Source organism: Gekko japonicus, unplaced genomic scaffold (assembly GCF_001447785.1).
Source record: "Gekko japonicus isolate JY-2015 unplaced genomic scaffold, Gekko_japonicus_V1.1 scaffold1072, whole genome shotgun sequence".
NCBI classification, from domain to species: Eukaryota; Metazoa; Chordata; class Lepidosauria; order Squamata; family Gekkonidae; genus Gekko; species Gekko japonicus.
In genome coordinates, this window is record NW_015173154.1 from 149692 (window position 1) to 165346 (window position 15655).

At 45.0% G+C, this 15655-nt stretch overlaps 1 protein-coding gene across 1 annotated transcript in view; it reads left to right on the forward strand.

Annotated features, from left to right (window-relative positions):
• Positions 1 to 15655, forward strand: part of LOC107119804 (diacylglycerol kinase eta-like) — a 206573-nt gene that overhangs the window by 12666 nt on the left and 178252 nt on the right. The window contains exon 4 of the mRNA XM_015422396.1: positions 2919 to 3043. Within this exon, the coding sequence (XP_015277882.1) occupies positions 2919 to 3043 (125 nt within the window). The remainder of the gene's footprint in view (positions 1 to 2918; positions 3044 to 15655) is intronic.

Below are 15655 nucleotides of genomic sequence, written 5' to 3' on the forward strand. Positions count from 1 at the left end.
TGATTCTACTTTCGTTTTTTCACATGATGACATAATATTCAGTGTTTTAAAATTGTTGTCTATTATGTCTCTACCTGGTACGAAACCCTTTTGATCTTGCTGGATGTAATTTGAAATGAATGAGTTCAGCCTTTTGGTTAAAATCGCTGTAAAAATTTTGTAATCCTGATTCAGGAGAGATATCGGATGATATGATGCTGGGTTTGAACCTTCTTTTCCCGGTTTAGGTATTGCTATTATGGCTGCTGTGCTCCAAGACGGAGGAATTTGTCCTGTAGATAATATGTTGTTACAAGCGTCGGCCAATGGATTAACCAATATGTTAGCAAATCTCTTGTAGAACTCCGGCGGATAACCATCTGGACCTGCCGATTTATTGTTTTTCAAATTCTTTATGACCTCAAGGATTTCTTGTGGCTCTATGGTTCTTTTGAGAATTTCACGATGTTCTTCTGTAAGTTTTTTGATATGCAAGTTCGATGTCAAATAAGTTTGAATGTCCTCAGAGAAAGGTTCAGATGATGAATATAGCGATTGATAGAAGTCTGCGAAGACTTTGTTAATCGATATGGAATCCGTGTGTGCTTTCCCTTCCTGGTCTTTGACCGATATTATATGTCTGGATAGCCTTTTATCTTTGACTCGCCAGGATAGAAGGTGCAATGTTTTAGTTGAGTTGATCCAGTACTTTTGTTTCACATACAGGAGATTTTTTTGTATTTGTGAACTGTCCATTAGTTCTAGTGCTTTACGCTCGGATAATAGTTTTCTATTTTGTTTATATGACTGCGTCGTTTTATGTTTTCCTTCTAGAAGCTTAATCTTGTTTTGTATAACCTCCCTCAGAGCTGTTTTTTCTTTGTTCAATCACGAATTCAGTGAGATGAGATGGCCTCTAAGTACTAGTTTTAGTGCGTCCCATGTCATAGAAGAAGATGTTTCTGCTGTGCAGTTTTCCTTTAGGTATTGGCGAATATGCAAATCAATTGATTCTATGCTTTGGTCGTTAAAAAGTAAAGATTTATTAAGTGACCATGTTTTGTGCCGTATTTGTTTGGAAAAAGACTGCAGCACACAGTTCACCTCCGCATGATCCGACCAGGTGATGGAACCTATTGCAGAATCTATGACTGTGTGAATTATGCTATCAGATACAAGGATAAAATCTATGCACGTGTATACTGCATGTCTGGCTGAGTAGAATGTGTAGTCTTTATCAATTGGATGAATATATCTCCATATGTCAGTTAATTTATATTGCTGTAATAATTCTTTTAAACCTGTTGCATGGCGTAATTTCCCTTGGTCAGTGTCTTGAGTGTTGGAGCAGTCAGCTTCTTGATTCATTATTAAATTAAAGTCTCCTCCAAGTATTATTTCACCCTCATGGAAGATTTCTAATGCTGCCAAAGTATCAGTGAGGAACGAAAGCTGTGCTACATTGGGTGCGTACACTGAAGCTAGTGTAACTAATTGCTCATTAAGTTGGCCTTTTATGAAAATAAAGCGACTGTTAGGATCTGCTAATGTAGATTGATGTTGGAACCGGACTTTGTGGGTGAGAAGTATTGCGACTCCCCTCGATTTAGAATTCCCTTTAGCATGATACTGATGTTGGATCCATTTTGCCTTGAGTTCTGGTTGATTCTTAGAATGTAAGTGGGTTTCTTGCAGCAGAAACACCTCTGAGTTGGTTTTGGACAAGTATGTTAAAACCCTCTTGCGCTTGACTAAATTGTTAAGACCTCTGACATTTTGTGATGTGACCTTCCATGTGACATTCATCGTGTTCGGTTAATAATGTTGTGGTGCAGAGGAACTATATAGGTTATACACACTGTGCCCGAAATTACTATATTTTGGTTCTGATGAATAGGAGAAGAGAGCTGTAGTTAGAAATAAAATTAAGTCTGTGGACCCTCTGTTACACTTTCAATTAAAAATTATCACTTAATAAATGCTTTATACACTTGTTGCAAGTCCAGTACCTTGGTAAAACTTTGAAATGGTATTATCTATTAATAAGTAAGTTTTTCAGTTAGATGAAAGCTGCCCTCTTATACTTAGCGTTACAATTTGGTGTTTTTTGATAACACTTTTATAGATTTTAGAAAATGTTTAATAAGAATTCCTTATGCAACTACAATTGCTTGTAAGTTCAATTTAACAAATAATTGATAAAATCAAGTTAAACACACTATAATTAATTAGATCACTTTTGAGAACAAGATGCAGTTGATTGTTACTTAGTGTATTTAAAAATAGATTAAAAATTGATTAAAAAGAGTGTCTTAATCAATTATAATTATATATGGAATTAATTGGACACTCAATTAATTTAAAACAACCTATCAATCAAACATTAATTAAATTAGACTCTCCAGAGTAGGTGGCAATTAATTGTGTCCTGTATTCAATGACAGAGTTAGTGACTTCAATAAAGATAAGAGAATAAAAAACCACCCCACACTATTAAACACCCTTGGGTATAAGCTTAAATCCTGATCAGGTAAGAATTAATGTGCAAAGTTAGATACTTATTTCTGTAGATGTTCAAACAGACTTTGATTCTTATTGATAGTATGAGGTCTCAGCAATTAATTAATGAAAAAAGAAATAACAACAAACAATTAAAAATGACAGTCCCACTTAGCCTGGTAAGATTAACTATCCCCCCAATCTAACAGAGAGCACTCTGAATAAAAAAGGACTGTTAGATAGAAAACTGTATGAAAGTAAACAACCCTCCCCCCCTCCCCTCGAACTTAAGCATATCACTTTAAAATTTTAAACTATTAACCAGATCTTGAAACGTTTTATCATAACCTAGAATTTTGATTATCTTGAAGCTGACTTATTATACAAACTGTAAACTGCAAACCAGAACTCTTTTTTTTTTAATTTGTTTTTTCCCTCAGGACTACCGTCGTTCGATGTTAAACACTTCTGATGATCTGCTTGCCATCTTTGCTCGGGGATGGCGGGTGCTCCCATTTACGGGAAGCTTCGCTAGTGTCCATTTGCGGCGTGATTTGCAGAGCCTGTAAAAGCTTGAGACCGGCTTCTATATTTCCTACATTATAAAATTCGTCTTTGACATTCACTTGTAGATTAGTCAAGTTCTGCCATCTGTACTGGATCTTAGCATGCCATAACGCTTCTGTGACTGGGCGCAGATCTCTCCTCCTGCTCAGTACTTCTCGCAGTAGATCTGGAAAGACTTGAATTGGGGTCCCTTCATATGATAGCGATCCTTTTGCCCGTGCCGTTTCTACAATTTTCCTTCTAGTGCGGAAGTCAGGCACTTCAACTATAATGTCTCTGGGACCTCTGAAATGTGTAGGTTCTCCTGCGCCTATGCGGTACGCAGATAAAATTATGGGGACGACACCATCTTCTAAGTGCATCTCTTGCGCTAGCCACTCCGCTACAAAAATCTGTAGCTCGATGGTATTTTCAACTTTTTCTTGGAAACCTCTTAGTTTTAAATGTGTCTTACGAGTCAAGGTTTCCAACGCCACCACCCAGTCCCGCAAATACTCAGTTTCGTTTTGTAAGACATCCACGTCTGTTTTTAAAGTGGTGCTTATTTCATGGGCTTGCTCCGTGGTTTGACTGACCTTATTTAAAGAGATCGTGAGTTCCACAAATTTCTCATTTAATGGTGTTATGAGAGCCATCATGTTATCTAATATTTTTTTTCTCCATGTTCGCAAACATGTTTAATAGAGACGCCTCAGATAGTGAGTTATTGGGCGGAGTTGCTGTTGGCGTGTCAGTCGCCATTTTGATGATTTCCTCAGGGCCCTTGTTAGGAGTTTTACCGTGGGATGTCTTCAGAAAGTAGTTTTGAATATTTTTAGGAGTTGCCGTATTTGCTACAGCGTTAGCTGAGTCAGTTCTGCCCATTCTTTTAACAATGCCGATTCTAGGTTAATTATTTATATAGTTTGGGGGTTAAAAGGGTCGGAGCTAGGTTTTCAAGCGGCTGCCTCCATCGGACCCAGCGCCACGCCCCCGCTTTTCTAAACTAAATCAGTAAAACTGCTAAGATATTTTTGGAAGTTAGTTTAGTACCACAGGCATAATGATTTCTATAAAAGCATTTCTAACAGATTGTAGTCCATTACCTTTAATAAATGCTAGTAATGATGGTGATTAATGCAGTACTGTTGCTGCCTCCTTCTACTTTACCCTTTCTCAGCAGATCACAGAATAGTTAATCATAAAAAACCATCTAATAACTTGGGGGGGGGGATCAAGTTTTCTACAATTAAAGACAAACATCTTCCATTTAGACATCCCAGATAATTGCCCTTTCCTAACGTTATTGCTGGATGAGGATGTGTATCCCATTTGAACTATTATTAATTTATGTAGAAATGTTGATATTTCTAACCTTCCTCGTACAGTCCCGCTATTATCTCCATTTTACAGATTGAAGCTGAGGCTAAAAGACAATGGCTTGCCTAAGAGAACCAGTAGCTGAAATTAAGCTTCAGAGAAGCAGGCATTAGAAAGTGAACTTTTCAGAGAATCAAAACTTTGGTATTAAATGTATAAAATGCTGTGTGTATCCATTAGAGAGACTGCATAAGTACAATTCCCCAGGATAGTTATAAGTGCACATAGTAGTCATAATCAGAAAGAGTATGAATAATTAAGTTCTTGACTTTAATTCTATCTGCTTCCTGGTGTTAGAACAATGTGTGCAAAAGAACATTACAACATTACAACACACTGTGCATTTCAACTAGTTGTTTCAGCCATTCTGTGGAGAATTACCCGTGGGAACCTGTCCTTCTCTGAAAAGCTGTGAACAGCTTAAGTTCAACTGCAGTTTGTGTCTCTGTTAATTTAGATATAGTAGACAGGCATTAAGTTCTGAATGTGTGATAAATGACAGTGATTGTCATTATTTTTTTATATTCCCTCGCCAGATGAAGTCCTAGGAATACCCTGCTCACAAAACTGTGAAATGTTTTTGTAACTCAATAATCTATTATTTAGTATTTAGTGAGGTTCTCAAGGCTGAGGGGGGTTGCATGTGTGTGGCTCCCACAAATTTGGGAACCTCTCCAGCAGCAAGTGCAAATGCTCAGCTAGCCACGACAAAGTTTTGATTGCTGGCCCATTTGTGTTCAGGATTAGATTGTGGCAAGGTACAGTCATCTTGAATTTAAGGCTACGCTTCTCCCTTCTACACACATCACAACTTATTTCAGGTCTCCACTTGTACCGTATGAGTTTGGTGCATGTTTAATGCTGTAACAGTAATACATAATAAACTATGCTATAAGCCTCTGGTCCCCTTCAGGGGCCCACGCTTCGGGTGCCCCTGCCATTGTGGCTAAATGGGTGGGAAGAACCTGAGAAAGGGCACCAAAACTCTCTAACTCCCTCCCCAGGGAGATTTGCCTGTCTCCCTCTCTCAGTGTCGTCCATCAGCGGGTGAAGACCAATGTTTCCTCTAAGCTGAGTTAGTGTGAGCTAGCTCACAGTTTTTTAGCCTCCAGCTCACACATTTTTGTCTTAGCTTAGGAAGGATAGCTCCAGAGCAAACTAATTTATGCAGCAGCCAAATTGCTTGCTCACAAAGTTGAATTTTTGCTCACAAGACTCCACAGCTTAGAGGAAGCATTGGTGAAGACTTGTTTTGTTTGGCACACCCCTAGTAACTGTTGGGGTGGAACAGCCCCACTCACCCACAGGCCCTGTTCAGTCTTGCCATCTGAGCACCAGCGGCTGTCCAAGTCTCTACCTGGCAACGTGCCACTCTCCTGGCTTTCCCAACCCTCAGAGGGTTTTTTCCTTTTCCTCTTTTGGCACACCAACTACCGCCACCTGGTCTTTGTAGGAATTACCCACCGAAATGCTGCCAGCTTCCTTTTTCTGCATTGCTCTGTTAAGGCTCTACCTCATGCCAGTGTCTCTCACTATACAGCAGCTGGTTACCATTGGGACAGGTGATTGCACTCACCTACCACTTGACTGATTGACTGTGCCCACTCTCCTGGTGCCCATTTTAAATAGTGTGTTCAAAGAGTGAAGATTTATGTGGTACAGAGAACAGCTACCAGCATTAAAAATTATAAAGCATTTATTAAAAAGCCAATATCCCGAAGCATACACTCAGCATGGCAAGAGACTGAAGAAGGGATCCAAACAAAAAGTGTAAACATGCAATTCCTCTGTCACTACTCTGTACATGCCTTAGCTGATCTTATTTTAAGGCACTGATGGGGTAAAAATCCAAATAACGGACTGGGTTTTGTTTAGTCATGTACTAAGATGCAAACATTTTTTAAAAACATGAGCTGCTTTAAGAAGCACATAAACAACTTGAAATGGCTTCAGAGGAGGGCAACAAATTGTCAGGTAGCCCTGTCATAGCTCTGGAATGTGGAGGGGTGCCCTCCTTTTGCTGTCTCAGCTCTCCCTGGCTCACCAACTGTTTGCTATCTTATGCTTGACCTTGTAGATGCTCCAGCTGCAGTTTACTCGGCTAGGAAAGTTAACGGCTTTTTTGCTTTGCCCACTTGCTTTGCCCGTGCACACGAGATATATCCATTGGCTCATGCTTATATGGGGGGGCGATGTTTGATTTTGGTATAAGTCAGAGGCCCTAGTACTGACAGCCATTCCTGACACAAGCTGTACACGTGTTCTTTAGTACTGGGAGCCAGCAGGTAGGTGTGGGCCGTGTTCATGTGGCACCCTCTTTTTTGTCTCCAGTGCCTCCCTGGAAACTCCCAGGTGGGGAGCCAGTTCCTCCCTCTATACTCCTCCCCTGGGGTTTCCTCTAGGTGGGCTGCCTTGGAGCAACAGGCAAGCTGCTGTTCAGACCTTCCTCGTATGAAGGCTTGTGCCCCTCTGGGGTCTGTTCCCCACTCCTCGGGCGCTTGGAGTTCAGGGTTCCCGGATCTGGGGGACGGCGGCGGGGGTGTCCAATCCCGCATCAGAACAATGTGACTCCTTATCTTTTGAATAAGATATCATCTAGATAAACAAGGACCCCCTTGTACAGGTGCTTGTGCAACACTTCATTGATCACGTTCATAAACACCCTGGGTCCACCAGCCAACCCAAATGACATCACCAGGTATTCAAACTGTCCCAGCAGGGTATTAAAAGCTGTTTTATGCTCATCCCCCTCCCTGATGTGCACATGGAAGTATGCATCTTGAAGGTCCAGTTTTGTAAACATCCAGCCCTGGGAGGCTTTGGCCAACGAGTCTTTAATTAGCAGGAGGGGGTAAGCATTTGACAGCGATACTGCGTTCAACCCCCTGTAATTGGTGCACAGTCTTAGCTCCCCCCCTCCTTTTTCTTCTGGAACAACACTGGGGCTGCAAAGGGGGAGTTGGCTGGTCTAATAAAGCCCTGAGCCATGTTCTTGTCTATAAGCCTCCACAGCTTTTCTCGGCAGGGCTCAAAGAGTACAGCTTCCCTTTGGGCATTTTGTGCCTGGGCAAGATCTCGATTGCACAGTCAGTTTTCATAGAATCATAGAGTTTTACCTTCCACCTCTGGTGAAGGGAAAACAAGTAATGGTACTAATTGTGATTTAAATGTGGTTATTGCAACACTGACTATACTTTACAGTATTAACGGTTGAAAGCTGACAGTGTATAATGGTATCTTGTGTTTATTCTTGCATTCACCTATGTAATTAACTATTCACCTTTTATTGCATAGCTCAAAACAAGACTATTTTACAATTTTATATGTACTTAATACACCATTTTGTATATGCATGTTATTATGTTACGAAAACTTAATAAATTATATTGTAAAAAAAAAAAGAATCATAGAGTTGGAAGGGACCTCCAGGGTTATCTAGTCCACCCCCCTGCACAATGCAGGAAATTCACAAATACCTCCCCCTCCACACTCGCTGAGGAGAAGTACGTGCTTCACTGGATGATGTTAATATACAAAGGTGGGGGGGGATGCCTGCGTGTTGGAAAAGAGAGCTTTTCATGGTGACTGTGGAGGGATATCTTGGTTCTGTTTGCAGAGCATGGCTTCTCTTAGTGACTGGCTGCTGGTTCCATGTGTTGAGGGATCAGAGTGGCTGGCTTGCCTTCTAGCACATGGCTGCAGAGGTGCAGGAGTGAGAGGCATCTGGCAGTCTGGCTTGGCACGCTGTTTCAGTACAAGGCTCCCTTGGCCGGGCACATGCCTTCAGTCCAGTAGAATGGCACTGTCTCACAGCTACCGTTCAGTCCATGTCCTTAACGGACCTGTTTCTCAGTCCAGCTTTGCAGTCGTATTTCAGAGTCTCTAGAACTGCGGCTGCATGGCAACAAGTGCATCCTCCAGAAATGCACACCCCACAATTTATTCAGTGAGGTACTTCTGTTCATCTCTCGTAAATCTAATGTTCACCAACTTCATAGGGTAGCCCCAGAAAAAAAACACAGTTCATCGTCCATCTTTCTGTGCAGCCCCACATTGGGACTGTGCATGCGCAGGCCAGCCTCGGAGATTGATTTCTTTAGCTAAAAAGTTCTAGAACTGGGCAGCCCACCCTTTCTCATCTGAGTGCCGTTATTTGCTCCAAACAAGTCATGTGACCTTGGGCGGACCACCCCCATTCCCTCAGTTCCTTTTTCGCTGCCGACAAGACTGGTTCTTCTGTGAGAGACCGTTATTTTGAGGATAATCTCCTCATATTTACAATAACGACATGGCTCCCAAGCCATCTTTTAAAAAGTGTACTTGCTGTGGGGTTAAAATGCCACAGACAGACGACCATGATTAATGTCTGATGTGCCTAGGAAAGGGACACGATGTCTTCTGTTGCCTTGTATGCAAAATGTTTACCCCAAAAGCTTGCGCTGACAGGGTGTCCCGCCTTAAAGCAGCTTTATGGGAGAGGGCATTCTCATCAACCCTCCCAAATAAAACTCAAGCCGTTCGGCAGACTCCTGCCCTGGTGACTTCTATGGGCCCGACAGCCACTCAGTCTATGGCTTCGCCCTCAACTCAGTCAGTTCCGACAGCTCCAACATGGGCTCCAAAACTGACGCCCAGACAGGCAGTCTCTATGTCTTCTAAGCCAGACCATGTGCACCCTCATGCACCTTCCTCTGGGACCTTTACTGCGGCTAGGCCCCTCTCTGAACCACCACAGAAACGACGCAAAGAGTCAAAGAACAGAGACAAGGAGACAGACCACTCCAAAGCTCCTAATTCTTCCTCAGACAAAGCCTCTGCAGGGGCAGCACAACCTGCATTGCCTCTGCCCCCCCCCGCCCCCATCCCCACACTGGTGTCCATTCATGACTCCAACTCTGAAACAGAGGTCATGTATCTGGACCCGCACAGGGGGGAGTCCATACGTCAGGTCCACTGCCTCCAGTACCAATGGAGCCTTACGACACTCAGTTCCAAGATTACTGTTACAAGTCTCCTAGATGCACTGACTGGGAGAGTGAGGTGTCAGCTTATGGCTGTGAATTAGATCTGTTACAGGATCCAGATTATCATCACAAATCAAAGCGAAACTTTCCAGCTCAGTCCCCCCCCCAACCGCTTCAGGAGGCAGAGACACGGTGGCTACAATACCTCTAACAGCCTCTGCCACTCTCCCTGATGATCCCACCGGGGATCCCAGCCCTACTTCACGGAGTGAAGATTACAGGCTCTCTAGTGAGCAGGTGATATGTATGGCCAGGGCCTTGGGAAGTGACGTGGCTGCCTCTGATTCCAGACCCAGGGATAAGATCTTATCTCGTTTGTATGCAAAGTCACCCACATCTATAGCCTTCCCCATACTGGAGGGGCTTAATGAACTGGCAGAGCAGATATGGAAAACTGCTGCTTATCAAGTCTGAGAGTGCTGACTTCCTGATGGCACATCCTCCCCCCTCCTCTGTTATCACAGAGGGCATGCAAGCACGGAGGCCTCCGAGGCAGCATTCCTGTCCTCCTGGCATCGCCTAGATGGATTGGGCAGAAAGGTATATGCTTTGGGTGCCCTTAACTTTAGAATACCCAATTATGAGACTATAATGGGGGGATACCAGGGGTATCTATGGGAAGGTATACAGAAATATATTGATGTTCTCCCTAATGAGGCTAAGACACTAGCCAGAGTAATTCAAACATAGACTATACGTTTATCTAAACGAGTGGTCCATTCAGTACAAGTACCTTGCCCCAGTATTTTAAACCAGGGGCTTTCCAGCAGTGGACTTGTTTGCGAGGGACTGGACAACAACCCCCCCCCCCCCCGGTTTTGTTCTTTAAAAGGTTTAGACCCCCGCTTGGAGGGAGATGCCTTTCAACATCTATGGACAGGGGCATTGTATTACACGTTTCCCCTGTTCCCTTTGATCAGCAAGATTCTGGCCAAAATGCAGAGGGACCACACAAAGGCAATACTAATAGCCTCCTTCTGGCCAAGACAGATATGGTTTCCAATGCTGATGAAATGCTCCCAAGGGAACTATTTCACTCTGCCAGCCTATCCAGACCTTTTAGTACAAGACTCTTTGCTGCACCCCAGTGTGCAGACCCTACACTTGACAGCATGGAGGTTAGAACTCTGAAAGGGTTTTTTACAGAGGATGTCCTGCGAGTTTTAATTGAGACAAGAAAGCCGTCCACCAGAGCTTCCTATAATAACAAATGGTTGAGGTTCCAAAAGACCATGATCTCCAAGGGTGACTGCCCTTTCACTTGTCCTTTGCCCAAGGTTTTAGATTACGCTTATTCCCTGGCTCAATCAGGACTTTCTGTGTCCTTCATAAATGTTCATTTGGCTGCCATTTCAGCCTTTGTTTTCTAATAAACTTACTCGGAGATTCCTCAAGGGTTTGCCAAATGTTTTTCCACCTCAACCTGTGATAGTGCCACAATGGTCTCTTACCCTAGTTTTGACAAGGCTAGTGGGACCACCCTTTGAACCTTTGGCTCCATGTAACCTATTTTACCATTCACGGAAGGTTGCCCTTTTAGTAGCTGTAACGTCACTCAGAAGGGTTAGTGAAATATCTGCCCTGCAAGCAGATTTGCCTTACCTATTTTTTTTTAGGGTAAGGTGGTGTTACATCCCTGCTTGTCTTTCCTCCCAAAGGTAGTGAGTTCATTTCATTTGGCTCAAGCTCTGACCCTGCCAGTGTTTTTCTCAAATCCAACCAATGCTACAGAACAGACGTCTCCACACGTTGGACGTCAAAAGAGCTCTCCTTTATTACATTCACAGAACACAGTCCTTTCGGAAATCTCCCAAACTTTTTGTATCCTATTGGGGCCCAAGAAAGGGCAACCCAGTAGCCACACAAACTTTATCTAGATGGGTTCCCTCTGTCATTCATATGTGTTATACTAGCTCAGGTGCTTCTTGTCCAGTGGGCATTAAATCACAGTCTACCAGGGCACAAGGCTCAATGATAGGGGTGTGCAAAAAAAAAAAAGTTACTTGTTTCCCACCATAGAGAACAATGGAGGGGATGGGACAACCTGTTTGGGGGCCCGTAGAATTGGACCCCCTGGTCCAATTCCAATGTTCTTCAGACTTGGTTGGTAGCTTGGGGAGAGGCTCCAGCAGCTACCCTATGAGGTTGGAGCCTCTCCCTCAAACCCCCTCCCCTCCAGCCCCCAGAATATACCCTATGTTTTTGCCATTGACTTCAATGGCCCATAGGATATAATGGGACCAAATTGCCGTGGAAATTTGGTGACAATTCGGTGGCAAGCCAATTCAGATCAGAGAATCTGAATCGGCCTGCAGCAGCCCGAAAGGGGTCCGAATGGGCCATTTTCGGGGGTGCATTCGGTTTGGACGAACCGAATGCACATCCCTACTCCAGGACTGCAATGCTTGGGAAGGTTCCTCTCCATGCTGTCTGTAATGCTGCCACATGGTCATCCAACCATACCTTCATTCGACACTATGCTCTGGGCCTCCAACAAAGAGAAGATGCACAAGTTGGAAATGTGGTTCTTCGTTCATTATTCCCATGAGAGACTAACCCTCCTCCTCAGGTAATAGCTTGTGAGAGGTCCCAATGTGTGGCTGCACAGGAAGATGGACACTGAAAACAGGGTTGCACTTACCTGTAACTGTTGTTCATCGACGTCTTCTGTGCAGACACACATTCCCTCCCTCCTGCCCCGCTATGAGCTCTCTGGAATTTATACCGCTATCTGTTTTTGAGCTCGTGGTGGCTAGTGGGAACTGAGGGAATGGGGGCGGTCCGCCCGAGGTCACATGACCTGTTTGGACCAAATAACGGCAGACTCAGATGAGAAAGGGCAGACTGCCCAGTTCTAGAACTTTTTAGCTAAATGAATCAGTCTCTGAGGCTGGCCTGCGCATGCGCAGTCCCAATGTGTACCTGCACAGAAGACGTAGATGAACAACAGTTACAGGTAAGTGCAACTCTGTTTTCTCTTTCTCCAGCCCATGCATAATTTTATAGAGCTTGGTCATGATGTCGCTCTTCAGCAGTCTTTAGACTGAAAGGGTTTTTCTTCAATACACACACCTTTCCTTCCGTCACAGCGAAGATCCTTGTGTGCTGTGGTGGCAGCTGCTGCCAAAGCAACAGTTTTAAAGATCTGCACAGCCAATCAGAAGCCCTTCAGAACAAAAGTCCAATCTGGCCCCACCCATCTTCTAAAAGCACTTCTTAAATGCAGAAGGTGCTGTCGGGCTGGGGAGCTCTACCACACTGTCTTCCAACGGGACTGATTTCCAAATGGGCATCCCTCCCCAACCTTAATGGGCACTTTTCTTGAGCCTGCTCAGGTGCACCCTGTCCACCCACCACTTTCGTACGGTTGCCAGCTCCTGGTGGGAAGTGCCTGGAGATTTGGGGGTGGAGCCTGAGAGGGGAGCGTTTAGGGGAGGGACTTCAATGGGTTATCATGCCATAGAGTCCACCTTCCCAAGCAGCCATTTCCTCCAGGGGAACTGATCTCTGTTGCCTGGAGATCAGTTGTGATCCCAGGAGATCCCTCAGCCGCCATCTGGTGGTTTGGCAACCCTACCCACCAGGCCACCACCATTGTTGTGTGGTGATCTTGGGGTTGCCAGCTCTGAGCTGGGAAACACCTGGAAATTTTGGGGCGGAGCCTGAGGAGGGTTTGGGGCATAATGCCATAGAGTCCACCTTTCACAGCAGCAATTTCCTCCTGTGGCACCTTTAATTTTTTAATTGGTTTTGTTAAAAACTTTTCAGAATGCAAATAAACACATTAATTTGTTATTTTTTGTATATTACAACTTACAATAAATCATAGCATAAATATATATTTATATATATATAATCTTCAAGAAGGGGAAAAAGACGGACCTGGGAAATTACAGGTCTGTCAGTTTGACACCAATACCTGGGAATATTCTAGAGCAGATTATTAAACGCTCTGTCTGTGAGCACCTTGAACGGAATGAGTTAATTGGTAGTAGCCAGCATGGGTTTATCAAGAATAAGTCATGCCAGACCAACCTTATCTCCTTTTTTGACAGAGTTACCAAAATGGTTGACTCCGGCAATGCTGTGAATATAGTATATCTAGATTTCAGTAAAGCATTCGAGAAAGTTTCTCATGATATCCTTGAGGATAAGCTGGTTAAGTGTGGGCTGGATGGTGCAACCGTTGGATGGATTCATGGTTGGTTGAAAAATTGTACCCAACGAATGCTCGTAAATGGCTCTGCGTCTACGTGGAGGGAAGTCTCGAGTGGAGTGCCACAGGGATCGGTCCTAGGCCCAGTGTAGTTCAATGTTTTTATAAATGACCTGGAGGAAGACATAGAGGGGATGCTTATCAAAATTGCAGATGACACAAAGCTAGGTGGGATTGCTAATTCTGAAGAAGATAAAGTCAGGATTCAAAATGATCTAGATAGGCTAGAACAGTGGGCTGAGACAAATAAAATGAATTTCAATAGAGAGAGGTGCAAAGGCCTACACTTAGGTACAAAAAATCAAAGGCACAGAGATACAGAATGGGAGGGACTTGGCTTGACAGCAGCACCTGTGAAAGGGATCTGGGTGTTCTGGTTGATCACAAGCTAAACATGAGCCTGCAGTGCGATGTGGCTGTGAAGAAAGCTAATGCAATCTTAGGATGCATTAACAGAAGCATTGGGTCCAGATCACGGGAGGTGGTCGTTTCGCTCTATTCTGCTATGGTCAGGAGTCCTGTGTCCAGTTTTGGGCACCACATTTTAGGAAGGATGCTGACAAGGTCGAGCATGTCCAGAAGAGGGCAACCAGGATGGTGAGAGGGTTGGAATCCAAGTCTTAGGAGGAAAGGCTGAAAGAGTTGGGTATGTTTAGCCTGGGAAAGAGAAGGCTTAGAGGGGACATGATTGCAGTCTTCAAATAAGGGCTGTCATGTAGTAGATGGAGCAGATCTATTCTCTCTTGCTCTGGATTGCAAGACTAGATCTAATGGGTGGAAATTTCAAGGGAGTTGTTACCAGCTGAATATCAGGAGAAGCTTCCTAACTGTGAGAGTGGTTGAACAGTGGAACAGTCTGCCTCGGGAGGTGGTGGATGCTCCTTCGCTGGATGTTTTCAAGCAGAGGCTGAGGCACCAGGCACAGAGACGCATGAGGCAGCCAGGGGTTTCTTCCCGGAGGATCCCGTGTATGCACGGAACTACACCCGGGGACCTGCCTGGATCCCGGCATGAGTCATACGAGTTAAGGGCCCAAGATCGCATGAGGTCTCGTGTGAAGACGGGCAGATTCTACACCAGCACATTGACCAGCTACGCCGCCGGACGATGCCATTGGACCCCGAGGGCTGGGACATGCCCGAGGCCCTGGAGACCTCACCCCGGACCCAACCACCGGTGGCCAAACCCCGGCCTCTTCCCTTGGTTGAACCCGAGTCACCTCTTCCAGAGACGCTGGCACCGCAGTGGCTGGATCCACCACTTTGTGGATGGTGAAGTGGCTTTCGAGAGTTTCTAGCCAGGTTTCCCACTGCGAGGGTTTGGAGATGTTGAAAACTGGCAGCCATCTTACGGGTTCCAGGTGGAAGCGAGCGGCGGCAGAGCGGTGCTGCTCTTGGGGTCAGCGGGGTGATGCTCGGCGTTGTGTAGAGGTGGAGTGGTGTGGTGCTGCTCTCGGGGTCAGCGGTGCGATGCTCGGAGCTTGGGAGTGGTGCTTCTCGAAGGTGCTCGATGCTGGTGGCGGTGGCAAATTCGGCGCGGTGGCTCACGGCGATGTCTGGAACGTGGTCTTTGTTCAGAGGGAGATGGATCCCATCCTTGTCGCCAGTGAAAAGTATGTAGATGGAGAGTGATTTCAGCAAAGTGTACTTTATTTGATCAGGAACAAGACTGCTTTGGCCGGCTTGCAGGCCAGCTTATATCCCCAGAGAACCTGCCACCCAACCCCCCCACCCCCCACTAGGTTATTTACAGTGGCTGAGAGTCCCATAGGCCCTCTGCCGGCTAGGATCCGCATAGTCCGTTGTCTCTAAGAGTGAAGCTGGACCTGAGTGTGTGGAGCCCAAGGTCTGGGCCGAGCGGTCTGGCTACTTTACCCCCTGAGAAGGGTTGTTGTGTCTTCATGGAACTAGGGAAGAGACCCATGAGGGGAGGGATCCAGGGTGGCCAGCCTTCAGGAGGGGGGCGCGGAGACCTCCTGGGAGGAGGCCAGATCCCAGGCGACGGAGACTGC